Source organism: Dipodomys spectabilis, unplaced genomic scaffold (assembly GCF_019054845.1).
Source record: "Dipodomys spectabilis isolate Male_0828 unplaced genomic scaffold, ASM1905484v1 ptg000125l, whole genome shotgun sequence".
Lineage (NCBI taxonomy): Eukaryota > Metazoa > Chordata > Mammalia > Rodentia > Heteromyidae > Dipodomys > Dipodomys spectabilis.
This window is the reverse complement of record NW_024870802.1, coordinates 1,530,983-1,546,909: the sequence shown is the minus strand read 5'-3', so window position 1 is coordinate 1,546,909 and position 15,927 is coordinate 1,530,983. Positions and strand designations below refer to the sequence as shown.

Below are 15,927 nucleotides of genomic sequence, written 5' to 3'. Positions count from 1 at the left end.
TCTGTCTGTCTGTCTGTCTGCCCATCTATCTATCTGAATAGAAATAGGCTAATGAAACCCACTGAAACCTGACAAAAGGTATTTTAAGAAAGAACAATATAGATAATAGGAATTTGATAAGTCCTGTTGTAAATATCACAGTCTCTTATGTATTTAATTTATGCTAATGAAAATTTAGAGCATGTACACTTATATAATTTAAAAATAAAGATCTCTCCTATATGAATTGTTTAAATTTATTATCATTTACATTTTAGGTGGAACAATATCTGGGGAAGAGACTCCTATAGTTTCCAAGACTAATATAAAAGAATACAGAGATAGTTTTTCCTATGAAAAATTTAACTTTAGAAGCAATCCTAATATTACATTCTATGTCTACGTCAGCAACTTTTCCTGGCCTATTAAGATACAGGTAAGAAAGAGTTAAGAATATTAAGTGTTAAGACTACTTATTTCTAGTGATCATTGAAATTTTCACTACAAAAATGTTGATTTTCTCTAAAGAACTGTGAAAGAAACATTTTTTGACTTGAATAATACTAAAACATTAAAAAAAAAAAAACCTGAATCTAGCTGGGCACTGACTCATGCCTGTAATCCTATTAGTAGCCTGAGATCAGTGGATCAGGTTTCACAGCCAGCCTAGGTAGGAAAATCTGTGAGTCTTATGTCTAATTACCCACCAGAAAACCAGAAGTGGAGCTCATTTGCCATAGAATGCCATTCTCTATTCTAGGATATTTTACTCTAAAATACTTAATCATCTAACAATATTAGTGTAAATGACTACTACTCATGACACTAAGTTATAGAAAATGATTTGTGAGATCTATTTCCTTATGATATAGTGATTGAGTTAAGTGCTAATTTAGAGTATCTAAAAAGGTTGTAAAAGGACGTGTACAAGGTTAAAAGACCAGAAATATACCTATGTAGTTTGAAAACTTTTAAAGATGTATAGTCTTCTTTTCTAAAACACATATATAAATATAATTCAGATTTCACTCTGTTCATTTCAGTTGTGATTTGAATAAAGAGAAAAGGGATTCTATAGAATGCTATGCTTACTAAATAGTAATTAAAATGGATATGCTAACAATCTCATCCCTATGATATCCCTGTGATAACAATACCCATGTTATATATAAAAATATTTGTTGACCTTTATTTCTTGGTTATATAATTATACTTTAAACAAGTTACAGTTATTTTTGAATGTTAATAAACGTTATAGGGTTGGCCAGACACCAGTGATTCAGATCTGTAATCCTAGCTACTCAGGAGGCTGAGATCTGAGGATTGTTGTTTGAAGCTGGGAAAATCTGAGACTCTTATCTCCAATTAGTCACAAAAAAGTGGAATGTGGAACTGTTACTCTACTGTTAGTACATTAGCTTGAGTAAAAATACCCATGCCAGTGCTCAGACTCTTGAGTTCTAGGTATAACACTGGCACACAAACACAAAAAGTTAAATGGTTGGCAATCAACTTTCTATGTTTGATTTCATTAGAACATATTTCTTCTGTATGCCAAACTAGAATTTCTGTACTAAAATGTAAATACTTCACTCTTCTGTAATAGTATATCATGGAAAACCATTGGGATGAGCAGCATGAGTAGAATCTATTTTGTATTCCTTATTAATCTCACTTCATTATTCTTGAGGAAGTATCAAGCATCCACATCTATATTCTTATTTGAAGAACCATAATAAACTTGCAGTTATTATACAGAATAGTATAATCCTGTTTTCTAAAGTTTGTGATTTCATATTCTTTTTATACTAAAAATCTTTTTATTACATAATTTACTATTTAGTATTTTTAATATTTAGTTCCATTAGTCTTTAGATTTACACCATAAATTTTAGCAAGATTTTAAGAAAAAGAAATTCTATAAATTCCTAGCTGTACAAGGATTAATTTTTATAAGAATATTTACATTCTTCATATTACTAGATTATAGAAAAGGCAATTAACAAATGTCAAAAAACAAATCTTAAATATGAACTAATTTCATGGTATTTAACTTTTCCTGTTAGTATTTATGTAGAATATGACAAAATATCAAATTAAAACTCTTAAAATTAAGTGTTTTCTGGTATTGCTATACAGAATTTAGCTATCTGATAATAGAGATAACAGAGCTACAGTAGCTTGCTTTTTCTGTATGGTGTCATATTACTAATTGTTGAACAGATGAATATAATATCCATTTCTGTCTCTAGATTCTATTTGAACATACATATTGACTCAATTCTATATTATTTTAGTTAAGTTTATAGCATTCTAACTTAGTTTATAGGAGAAGTAGAAGTGAAAAAGTAAGTTTTTTGCTGAGTGTTTGGGACATATTTTGGACTTATTTAGATCACAAAATGTTCTCTGAGAATTGGTTTTGGGTGGCATATGTATAAATAGTATTCATGTATAGACTAGGTTATCTAAAACTTTCTGTGACTGTTGCAGTTAAGACATTAAAGCAAGAAAGTTTCTCAATAAGCATTGTATTGAAGCAATGTATTTAAAGATGAGTAAGAATCAGCAAAGAAATATTTCAAATAACAATTCTAGACCAAGGGTCAGTTTGCAAAGTTGTGATTAAATAATTTTCATCAGAGAACAAAGTTTTGTATAGCTAGAAAACAGGATATATGGAAGGAAAGTGATGGTAAGGGAGATTTCTTGTGCTAAAAAGAGGAGATGAAGTATAATAGTTAAGTTTGCTTGAAACAAATTGTAACGTATTGAAAGAGCTAATTAAGCACATATTTTAGAAAGAAAATATTGTTAATTTGGCAAAAAAGAATGGTATGGAGAACATTTTTCTGAAATTAAAGCTAAGTTGTGCATATTTTCTTTTATTTATTTATTTTTATTAAGTTTTTTATTATGAAAATACTGTACAGAGGGGTTACTATAACATGGGCAAGATAATGAGTACATTTCTTTCTTTTTTGTTGTTGTTCGTCATGAGGCTTGAACTCTGGGCTTGGGCGCTGTCGCTCAGTTCTTCAGCTCAAGGCTGGAACTCTACCACTTGAGCCACAGTACCACTTCTGGTTTTCTGAGTGGCTTATTGGAGATAAGAGTCTCATGGTCTTTCCTACCTAGGCTGGCTTTGAACAGTGATCCTCAGATCTCAGCCTCCAGAGTAGTTAGGATTATAGGTGTGAGCCACCCCCCCCCCCCCCCCCCCCCCCCCGCTGCCAGCCATGAGTACATTTCTTATCAAGGATTGTTGCCTCCTCCTTTGTTTCCTCTTACCATCCCTGCTCTCCCATCTCCAACCCCCTTCCCTGCCCCACCAAAGTAGTAAAGTTCATTTTTCGACATAGCATCTTATACATTTCATTGTAGTTGTGCGCATTTTCTTATGCTGTACATCTTAAAAAGAAATGTTTCACATTCAGAATGGCAAAATAGGTCTGCTGTTCTGACAGACCTATGGCCACCTAATCATCTAGAAGGAAGCCAAGAAAATAGGATGGAAGAAAGACAGTCTCTTCAACAAATGGTGCTGTCAAAAATGGTTAAACACCTGTAAAAAACTAAAATTAGATCCTTATATATCATCCTGCACTAGAATCAATTCCAAATGGATCAAAGACCTCGAGGTAAAAGCAGACACTCTGAAAACCTTAGCAGGAAGGAATAGGAGAAACACTAGGGCTCTTTGGCACAGCTCAGAATTTTCTTAATACAGACCCAGAAACACAGCAAATCAAAGGAAGGTTGGACAAATGGGATGCATGAAACTGCAGAGCTTCTGCATGGCAAAGGACATAGCTAGCAAGATCAATAAAATGCCCACAGATTGGGAGAAGATCTTCACTATCCATACAATAGACAAGGGCCTCATATCTAAAATATACTTAGAACTCAAAAAACTAAATCCCCCAACAACAAATCCTCAAAGAAACAACTGCCCGATTAATAAATGGACTAAAGACTTAAAGAGAGACTTCTCTGGAGAGGAAATAAGAATGGCCAATAGGGCTGGGAAGGTGGCTCAGTGGTACAGTGCTTGCCTTGCATGCATGAGACCCTGGGTTCGATTCCTCAGCACCACATAAACAAAAAAGAAAAAAGCCAGAAGTGACACTGTGGTTCAAGTTGTAGAGTGCTAGCCTTGAGCTGAAGAGCTGAGGGACAGCGCCCAGTCCCAGAGTTTAGGCCCCATGACCAGACCCCCCTCTGCCCCCCCAAAAAGAATGGCCAATAGACACATGAAGAAATATGTAACATCTCTGGCTATAAAAGAAACGCAAATCAAAGCCACATTGAGATTGTGTCTCACCCCAGTTAGAATGGCCATTATCAAAGAAATTAATAACAACTGATGTTGGAGGGGATGTGGCCAAAAGGGAACATGGCTGCACTGTTGGTGGGAGTGTAAAGTTTTTCAACCACTCTGATAGCAGTGTGGAGTTTCCTCAAAAGGCTTAACATAGAGCTCCCCTATGACCCAGCAATCCCACTTTTGGGCATTTACCCAAATGACCACAAATAAGGCCATACTAAAGCAACCAGCACAACCATGTTTATTGCAGCATTATTTATCATAGCTAAGATATGGAACAAACCCAGGTGCCCCTCAGTAGATGATGGATCAAGAAAATGTGGTATATATATACACAATGGAATTCTATGTGTCTACCAGAAAAAAATGACATTGCCCTGTTTATAAGGAAATGGAAAGACTTGGAAAAAAATCATATTAAGTGAAGAAAGTCAGACCTAAAGAAACATAGATCCTATGGTTTCCCTCATTTGTAAATTAGAATATGTCTAGGATAGTCCTAGCAAATGAGCAGAATAGCTCAATATCTATGTACGTAAGACCATACAAGATGATGCTAAGTGAAATGAACTCCAAGAAATGGAAAGGAGGTTTTTTTTGTTGTTGTTGTTTTTAATGTAGGAGGTGATTTATTTTTTCTTTTGTGTTTTTTTCCTATGGTTTATTCCCGTTGATATATTTGATTTTGGTATCCTAGGTATTATATGTAAAGTTATCTGAATTAGGGAAGGGGAGGGGAACAATAAATTAGACAAAAGACAAGGATAAACCAATGCAGCAGCGATACTCCCAAGTCAACATGTTTGAAATTAACTATACAACTTGGACAGGGTGGGGGTTCGGGGGAGCGTGTTTGGGGAGGAGGAAAAGTAGTAAAAAACTGAAGGAGGGGGTAACAAATTTGACAAGAAATGTACTTACTACCTTATGCATGTAACCCCTCTATACATCACTGTGACAATAAAATTAAATAATAATAATACAAACTACTTTGTTAAATACCAATTCCTTTGAATAACTACTTAAAGACAAAAATTTTAAAAATTGAAAACCAAAAAAGATACACTTTTATTTCACATACATTTGATGAGATTGTCCAAATTATTGAATAATTTCTAATACCCATATAAGGAATTAAGACTTCTTTTTAGGAATATTTCTGATTTAAAATGTTGTTTGCCTTTTAGTTTCTTTGTATTCAAGTCAAGTGTTAATTGTATGTCAAGGTATTGAAGCACACTATTACATATTAGAAGGAAATGTATAGTTAACCTTTTTGCTCCTTAAAAACTTATGAATTTCTCATTCTATTTCAATATAAGTTTTAATCTTTCTGCTCATGCAAGCTACTAAGATATATAGATCATAAATGACATAATTTTTCCACTTATTTTTTCAATATTAGCTAAACATTCATCAACAATATTGTTTTATCCTCTTTTTTTAAAAGTATTCCTTTCATTTATATTTCACTGCATATTTTTCTGCTTTTCTTTCTCATCAAGTTTTATTTACTTTGAAAGTATTTCTTTTTCTAATTCTTTCTATGCCTATATTATTCAGAATCGGTCCTAGATATTTGACACTTAGGTAGTGAACTATTTCTAATATTACAATACTGATTTTGATTGTTATTTTACATTCATACATGGTTAGTCTGTATTTTTAGCTAGTTTCTTTGTTGTTGTTTGTTTTGTTTTGTTGGTTGTGGGGTTTGAACTCTGGGACTGGGCACTGTCTCTGAGCTCTTCAGCTCAAGGCTAGTGCTCTACCAATTGACCCACTTCTGGTTTTCTGGTGGTTTATCGGAGATTAGAGTCTCAAGGACTTGCCTGCCTGGACTGGCTTTCAACTGCAGTCTTCAGATCCCAGCCTCCTGAGTAGCTAGGATTACGTGCGTGAGCCACTGGCACCTGGCTAAATCAGTAATTTTTTATTGTAGATGTTTCCTGTGAGCTCTGACATATCTAATGTAATCTGCTTGTCAGTGTTGCTTGCCTCATGAATGATTCTACCAATGGATTTTTTGCTCTTGTGATAGACTTGGGTTTTAATTATAAATCACCAAAAATGTCATTTTTCTCAAGTATGAAATTATTTTCAGCTACCTATTATTGGGATAGTTTAGTATCTGTTATTGAAATAGTTTGGACTGGGCTGGGAAGGTGGCTCAGTGATAGAGTGCTCGCCTTGAATGTATGAGGCCCTGAGTTCAATTCCTCAGCACCACATAAGCAGAAAAAGCCAGAAGTGGTGCTGTGGCTCAAGAATGCTAGTCTTGAACTGAAGAGCTGAGGGACAGCGTCCAGGCCCAGAGTTCAGCCCCCACAACCAAGGAAAAAAAAAAAAGAAAAAAGAAAAACAAATAGTTGGGACCAGTGTTGCATCTTTTCTAGCCCAAAATGATAGAAAATTTATATTTCCCATTTTATTTTCAACCAGGTCTAATTTACAAGGCTAGTCTTACTTATCTAGCTACTTTCTTAATATGTCACATGATTATTTATTTTTATTTTTATTTCTTGGGTCCGGTCGTGAGGCCTGAACTCTGGGCCTGGGCGCTGTCCCTCAGCTCTTCAGCTCAAGGCTAGCACTCTACCACTTGAGCTATAGCGCCACTTCCGGCTTTTTTCTTTTTGCTTCTGTGGTGCTGAGGATTGAACCCAGGGCCTCAGGCATGCAAGGCAAGCATTCTACCACTGAGCCACCTTCCCAGCCCTGTCCCATGATTATTTAACAGCCATTTCAAATGCAACATTTATATAATTTTTCTCAGGCACCTGATTTAGACCATTACATTATAAACTTGTAGCAGAAGTACTGTTTGTCACATATTATTTGGGATGCTGATAAACTGGAATGTATCTAGAAAAAGGGAATTATAGCTGAGAAGATATCATAAGTTTGGAGGGTGGAATTAGACTGCAAGTTAAGACAGAAGTTCTAATGAATATGAGTTGTCCACAGAATAAGCCTCCCAGATGTGATAATGGAGCTCTCTACTTAAAAATCTTGCAGTTAAGGTTTTATTACAGTCCAAAATATTGTGGAAAGTATGTTAATTGTTATTAGAATGCTTGCAGTAACTTTTGTATTGGTTTGATGAAGATTCTTGTTAGGCTTTGGAATATGACTGACTTCCTCTGTTTTAGGTAGGTAGTGAGAATCTATAAATATAAGTAGTTTAGATTGCTGTATGTGCATAAAAGTAAAACTTTTAAGATCTTTTTTTTTTTTTTTTTGGTTGGTGTGGGGGCTGAACTCTGGGCCTGGGCGCTGTCCCTCAGCTCTTCAGCTCAAGGCTAGCGCTCTACCACTAGTGCCACAGTGCCACTTTTAGCTTTTTCTGTTTATGTGGTGCTGAGTAATCGAACCCAGGGCCTCATGCATGTAAGGCAAGCACTCTAGCACTGAGCCATCTTCGCAGCCCCAAACTTTTAAGACTTTTTTGGAATCAGTGTGACTGTATATTAGATTTTACCTGTAAAACTTGTATATAAAAACATTACAATTGTGTCTATTCTGTTTTTATAAATTAGGGTAAGAAAAATAAACAAATATTTCTTCAAACTAGTTTGATTTTGTAGTAGATATCTTGAATGTAAACATATTTGTATTTCTATTAAATTTTTATTAGTTTCTTTAATAAAATATATTTTATCAAGTTACTTTTTGAAATATCTTCCATTTCTTTTATGATTCTTGTTTGTCCTCAACAGTCCCTTAATATTTACATTTATTTATTCAGTAAAACATATTTTGAATTGCATGATAAATAAACAGCTATAATGGAATAAAAACTTAATATGGTAAAGGTTGTAGCAATCACTTACCTGAAAGACTGATTTTGTCATCTTATTCTACTAGCATTGTTATTGCCCAAATCCACTGATGCTATTTTTTTTCTGGTTATGAAGCTTCAGTAATAAATAACTTAGTTGAGGAGTTTTAGTTTTTTGTAGTCAGTATTTCAGTTTTTATTTGTGCTAATAATAGGGCTTGAACTCAGATCCTGAGCACTGTTTGTAAGTTTTTTCATTCAAGGATAGTTCTCTGTCACTTGAACTACACTTCCACTTTTTGGTGCTTAACTAGAGATAAGAATCTTGGAGATGTTCCTGAGCAGATTGTCTTTGAACCTCAGATTTAAGCCTACTGGGTAGCTAAAATTACAGGTGTGAGCCACTGGTGCCCAACTAGTATTACAATGCTAAGCCAATACTTTGACTTGCTCTGAGTTGCATGTATTATAAGTACAGAAGTGTAAGTCACATTTATTATTAAAATTATAGAAATCAATAGTTTTTATTTTTAATGAATGACATACCTACAGCAATAGGTAGTTTTTTAAGTAGGTAGCTAGTTTTACACAGTTAATCAGATTTAATTTAGTAAATGAATTTCTTTACCATTTTAGTATTCTTATGAATTTGTATTTTTATGAAAGCTGATTAAAGTATTATAATTTTATATAAAGTTATCTGTAAACGGCTTATGATGGCAAACATTGCCAGACATTATCTCATTTAAATATCTAGTTGTGACTGTCAGACACACAGCACTGTTATATAATAAATGTGCAATAACCTGGTAATTTAGTGGGGACATGTATTTTTTTTTTTAAGAATGCTAGTATTCTAAGTTGATTATCATGAGACTTTGAAGTGAAATTTTATTTGGTAAAATTTTTTATGACTTATAATGCCATGCAAGTGAATCTTGACAATAAAATGAGAAAATATATAGTACTATAGTTATAATGCTAATAACTTAAAATGGAAATACTGCATTGTGCTTAAGTCCTTTGTATTGTCCAACAATATGACTACTCATTTGTATATCACAGTTTAACTTAAATTAGATTGAATCTAAATTACCTGTTTCTGTGTAAATGAGATTTGCCAATTCATTATTGAGTCAATCTGAAAACTTATGTCATAATTTAGATTTGGTATTTTTGTGAAAATGATACTAAGGATCTTTCTCAATTTGCAATTCTAATTTCCATTATAGACTAGTGATATTCCCTTACTTAAGCTTTACAGAACAAAATGAAAGAATCCCCAAATCCTAATGATACTTATAAAATTTTATCACAGATAAATTAGCATTTTGAACATAGAAGATGAGTCATTCAGCATAAAATAAGATGATAAGCTACTAGTAAAACAAATATGGAAGGAAAGACAAAGTTTTATGTTTTGTGTATGTTTTGAAATGTAAGGAATAATTAATTTTTTTCATTATGTTATAGGACATATAATAATTATATTATCACTTTTACTTTTATAATTATTTGTTACTACTGTCTAAATTACTATAGTCTAGTAAGTTTATGTTTATTTAATATGTATGTGTGTATATATAATATATAATGTATAATTCATATGTATATACATGTATGTCATATGTGTGTATATGTATTTATACACTATACATACACATAAATATGTATTTCTCTGCATATGAGTGAAAACATTTTTAAAAATGCTTTTTCTATTTAATGCCTTTTTAAAGTGTTAAACTTTTTGGAATAAAGTTAAAGAGTGATAATTAAAATTGTTACTTAAATTTATTAAGTATTTCAATTATATTTAATATTCTAGTGAGAAAGTATAGATGCCAGTAGTATATAAGAACTTAAAATAGAAAGAAATGAGAGGGGCTGGGAAGGTGGCTCAGTGGTAGACTGCTTGCCTTGCATGCCTGAGGCCCTGGGTTCAATTCCTCAGCACCACATAAGCAAAAAGAAAAAAGCCAGAAGTGGCTCTGTGGCTCAAGTGGTAGAGCGCTAGCCTTGAGCTGAAGAACTGAGGGACAGTGCCCAGGCCCAGAGTTCAGGCCCCATGACCAGACCCCCCCAAAAAAAGAAAGAAATGAGAGTTTTCATGAATCAGACTGTTAGTTACAAATCTTCTGGAGAGTCAGAGAGGCAGATGCCAAAAGAAAAAAAAAACCTGCCCGTATTGATCAAAAACCTGAAAATATTTATTCTCTGACTATAGAAAATGTTTGTTGACTTTATGTTAAATATTATCATATACTATTCTAAGCAATGCCATTGCTAGATAAAATGAAATATTTAAATATTATCATATACTATTCTTTTGTAAGCAGTGCCATTGCTAGATGAGATGAAATATTTAAATATTATCGTATACTATTCTTTTGTAAGCAATGCCATTGCTAGATAAGATGAAATTTATATTTCTCAGAAAATATATTAGGATGAACTTCTTCAACTTTAACATAAATTCATGCAGAATTCTCTCATTTCTTTATAGTAGTAATTTAGAAAATCTTGCTAATTGTCCTTTGAGATTTTAATTGTTTATTATCTCTAAGTGGTTGTACAAAAGAGCTGCCATATAACAAAGTAGTTTATGAATACAGCGCATCTTGAGCTGTGTCACCCTTTTCAATAATCTCAACCCCAGTTTGACCCACTCCTTACCTTAAAAATTTTTTTGTATATATGATGAATTCTTGACTTCATTTGTCTACCCTTCTTTTCTTGACTCCAACGCCACCTCTTGAATATGCCCATTTCCTGTTGCTAATTTTGTTGGGCTTTCACCTCTCCATAGCATCTATTACACTTTAGTTAATACATTTGTAACCACTTGCATACATTCCATGTGTTTGCTTATAGGTTTATAGGTACAATCTATCACAAATGAGGGAAGCCATGCAACCTTTGTCTGGGTCTGCCTTACTTGACAATATAATTTTTTCAAAGTCTTTCCATTTCCTTAACAAATAGTACAATATCATTGTTTATAATAGGTGAATTAAATTCCTCCTGTGTATATATACCACATTGTCTTGATTCATTTGTCCATTGAAGGTCATCTGGGCTGATTCCATATCTTGACCATGGTGACAAGTGCTGTAATGAACATGGTTGTGCTAGTACCTTTAGTGTATCCTTGTTTGTGTTCTGTTGGATAAATGCCTGGGCATGGGATTGCTGGGTCATAGAGTAGTTCTCCATTTAATTTTTTTGAGGAATCTCCATATTGCTTTCCAGAGTGATTGAACGAGCTTACATTCCTCCCAACAGAGTATTAGAGTTCCTTTTTGGCCACATCCTACTCAGCATTTATTGTGTATTTTCTTGATAGTGGCCATTCTAACTGTGGTGAGATGAAACCTTAATGTTGTTTTGATTTGCATTTTTTATCGCCGGAGATGTTGAGCCTTTTCATATGTTTATTGACCGTTTTTCCTTCTGAGAATTCTCTCATTTATTAACTGGGTTGTTGCTTCTTTACGCTTTTAATTTTTGAGGATTTACTTTTTTGAGCTCTTAAGTATATTCTAGAAATTTTAATTATTTCAAAAGCTAATGTATTCTTGTTGTCTGTATAATACCAAATGTATTTTTGGTTTGGGTGGTACTGGGACTTAAAATCTTGGTATGCAGGCATTCTAACCCTTCAGTCAATCTGCCACTCCCTTTTGGGTTGCTGCTCAAGTGTCTCATGTTAATCTTCAATTGGCTTGGACAGTGATTTTCCTATTTCTTCTTCTCTTTGTCATTGGGAGAACACCTCATTAAGGACATTCTTTGCTCTAAACTAATTTCAATCATGAAACTTTATAAGCAATATTTTAGGAATTATAATAGAAATGTTTTATGCAATGTTTATGTAGAATTTATTCTGTATAGAAATCATTGGAATAGATTATCATAGTTTTAGTTAGAAATTGCTAATTTGAGAAGTAAGCCTTTTTATTTTTACTTGAGAAAAAATAAGAACGAGGGTACTTACAACTTCCCTCCTGAACTATACCTAAGCTTATCTGGTCTCCTTATGTTCATTCTTACAACTATCTGTCATTTTTTCATCCTGCTGATAACTTAGGCTTTTATAAACTAAAAGACGGTTCTGTAATTCTCCTCCTTCTATTTTGAAACAATAATCTATTTTACTATATGTTTTGAAACATTATTATCAATATCTATAGGAAGTTTATATTGGTCTGGAATATTGGTCACAGTTTATCTGAGTCAAAAATTGCTAATTTAAGCACTATTACCTACTTTTTTTTTTTTTGTCGGTTGTGGGGCTTGAACTCTGGGCCTGGGTGCTGTCTCTCAGCTCTTCAACTCAAGGCTAGCGCCCTCCCTCTTGAGCCTCAGCACCACTTCCAGTTTTCTGGTGGTTTATTAGAGATAAGAGTCTCATGGGCTTTCCTGTCTGGGCTAGCTTTGAACCATGATCCTCAGATCTCAGCCTCCTGAGTAACTAGGATTACAGGCATGAGACACCAGTTCCCAGCCTTATTTTTGTTTTTTTATAAAAGAATAAGATTACACACTAATGAACTCACAGGTTTGTTCCCTAAAACGTCCCAATTTTCTTTTAGATATGATTATAATACTTTTATGAAAGTATTTTTAAAGACTATAAAAAGTCTTTGTTAGATTCACTTGGTAAATTTGGAACAGACCTTTGCATTATATTTCCATTTTTGTTTATCTGTAATATTATATCAGAAATATGTATGGCAAGTTGATATTTTTTATAAACACATCAATTTGGCCTTAAAACAAGGACTTTACTGCTCTCACAAATTCTGTCATTTTGTAGTAAATATCATGCTATTCATCTACTTTTTGATGAAAATAAACCCTACATTGCATTTTCTTCAAATCATAAACATCAAAATACTGTCATAAATTAGTAAAGTACAGATTTCATTAAGTTAATGTTTTTGATTGAGGGGCCTGTTTGCATTTCGATTTGACTCAAAAGAATTTATTATCACCTTTACTGTAGTTTTGTTTTTTGTTTTTTGCTGGTACTGAGAGTTGAGCACAGGGCCTTTCATTCTTTCTTGGATATTTCTTTCAAGGCTGGAATTTTATCATATGAGCTCCACTTTTGGCTTTTTGGTGGTTAATTAGAGATAAGAGTTCAGGAACTTTTCTCCCTGGGCCAGTTTAAAACTGTGATCCTTTTTTTTTTCTTAAATTTTATTTTATTTTACTTTTTTGTGAACATACTGTACAGAGGGTTACAATTACATGGACAGGATAATGCGTACATTTCTTATCAAGCATTGCAGCCTCCTCCTTCCCAGCAGGCCCCCGCCCCCCCCCCCCCGCACCAACTTTGTAAAGCTCGTTTTTGACATGACAACTTCTACTTCTCATTGTTACCACAGGTCCACCTTTATCCTTAAACGACTTGTTTTTCCCCATCTCCTCCACAAGTTATACTGACATCAAATATAGTGAAAGAAGGGGTTATACTGTGGGGGAGGGACATACAAAGCTACAAAGAGATAATCTTATAAATGCCTTAGAAACAAATGCACGAAAGAAAAAAAACATTAAAATACATATCTAAGGGTTCATTTTCCTAACATCACATTATCTGACCTTTTCCGCTTGACTCATACATATACTAGATATTGCAAATAAGGGAAACCATGGGACCTATGTTTCTTTGGGCCTGGCTTACTTCACTTAATATAATTTTTTCCAAGTTTTTCCATTTCATAACAAATGGGGCAATGTCATTCTTTCTGATGGAGGCATAGAATTCCATTGTGTATATATACCACATTTTCTTGATCCATTCGTCTACTGAGGGGCATCTGGGTTGGTTCCAGATCTTAGCTATGGTAAATAATGCTGCAATAAACATAGTTGTGCTGGTAGCTTTAGTGTGGTCTTGTTTGTAAACATTAGGGTAAATGCCCAAAAGTGGGATTGCTGGGTCATAGGGGAGCTCTATGTGGAGTCTTTTGAGGAACCTCCATACTGCTTTCCAAAGTGGTTGATCAAGTTTACATTCCCACCAACAATGAAGTAAGGTTCCCTTCTGTCCACATCCCCTCCAGCATCTGTTGTTGTTAGAGTTCTTGATTTTTGGCATTCTAACTGGAGTGAGGTGGTATCTCAATGTTGTTTTGATTTGCATTTCTTTTATGGTTAGGGATGTTGAGCATTTCTTCATGTGTCTATTGGCCATCCTTCTTTCTTCTTCAGCGAAGTTTCTCTTTAAGTCTTTAGCCCACTTATTTATTGGGCAGTTGTTTCTTTGAGGATTTGTTGTTGGGGGATTTAATTTTTTGAGTTCCAAGTATATTTTAGATATGAGACCCTTGTTTGTTGTATGGCTAGTGAAGATCTTCTCCCAATTCGTGGGCTTTCTATTGATCTTGCTAGCTATGTCCTTTGCCATGCAGAAGCTCTGCAACTTTATGCAATCCCATTTGTCCAACCTTTCTTTGATTTGTTGTGTTTCTGGGTCTCTATTCAGAAAATTTCGGCCGGAGCCAAGGAGACCTCGGGTTTCTCCTATTCCATCCTGTAATGTTTTCAGAGTGTCTGCTTTGACTTCGAGGTCTTTGATCCATTTGGAGTTGATTCTGGTGCAGGGTGATATATAAGGATCTAGCTTTAGTTTTCTACAAGTAGTTAACAAATTTTGCCAGCACCAGTTACTGAAGAGGCTGTGTTTCTTCCATTCTATTATTTTAGCTCCCTTATCGAAGATTAGATGGCTATAGGTCTGTAGGTTCATTTCTGGGTTTTCTATTCTATTCCATTGGTCCTGATGTCTGTTCTTATGCCAATACCAAGCTGTTTAGATTACTATGGCTTTATAGTAGAGTTTGAAATTTGGTATTGATATTCCTCCAGCAGTGTTCTTTCCGTTGAGGAGCGTTTTTGCTATTCAGGGTCTTTTATTGTTCCATATGAATTTTTGGATTGCCTCTTCTATTTCCTTGAAGAATGAGGTTGGAATTTGGATAGGTATTGCGTTGAATTTGTAGATAGCCTTGGGAAGTATTGCCATTTTCACGATGTTAATCTTTCCAATCCAGGAGCATGGGAGGTTTTGCCATTTTCCAAGGTCTGTCAAACTGTGATCCTTAGAACTCAACCTCTTGAGTAACTAAGATTATAGGTTTGAGCTACCACCACCTGGTATAGTTTGAACTTACGTTTAGAGCATGTAGACAATAATTATTTGGAGGACTTTTTAAACAATAGGGAGAAATTTGGATATTGTAAAAATTTGCCATTAAGTGGTCTCTTGATTTTTATCTATTTTCTTTTAATAATCAGTGAATAGTATGAGTAAAACACTATAGATTAGGGAATTTAAGAAGTTCATTTATACTGGCTAGTTGCTTACATGTGATTTGCATAGGCATGTTAATTATTTTTTTATGGGAATGACTACAGAACCAAAGTGAAAAACGTTGTTTATATTGTGTTGTAGCCTTGATATTAGGTAATAGAAACCTTTTAAACTAGATATTTATATATATTAAGCTCAGAAATACTATATCTCATAAGGAAATAACTCAGGAAAACTATAAATTTAGTATATTGTTATTTGTCTAACTATATTCTAAATGCATTTGCCTAAGTAGTCATTAGTTTAATACAATCTCACTTGTTTTCCATAGGTAAAGACATAATGTTGTGCTGTTTAAGTTAAAGTAGATCTAATCAGATATAAATCACCTTCTAAAGGAAATTTCTTAAGAACAATATAGTTATTATCCTTTGCTGAAATTAAGAAACTGAAGTGCCAGTGTCTTGGTTTTGAATATTTTATTTCCATTATAACAAAAATGTGTCATAAAACAGA

The 15,927-nt window shown here is 33.9% G+C and overlaps 1 protein-coding gene across 1 annotated transcript in view; it reads left to right on the top strand.

Annotated features, from left to right (window-relative positions):
* Atrnl1 (attractin like 1) overlaps positions 1-15,927 on the top strand; it is a 501,851-nt gene that overhangs the window by 142,970 nt on the left and 342,954 nt on the right. The window contains exon 24 of the mRNA XM_042689560.1: positions 258-415. Coding sequence (XP_042545494.1) covers positions 258-415 — 158 coding nt within the window. The remainder of the gene's footprint in view (positions 1-257; positions 416-15,927) is intronic.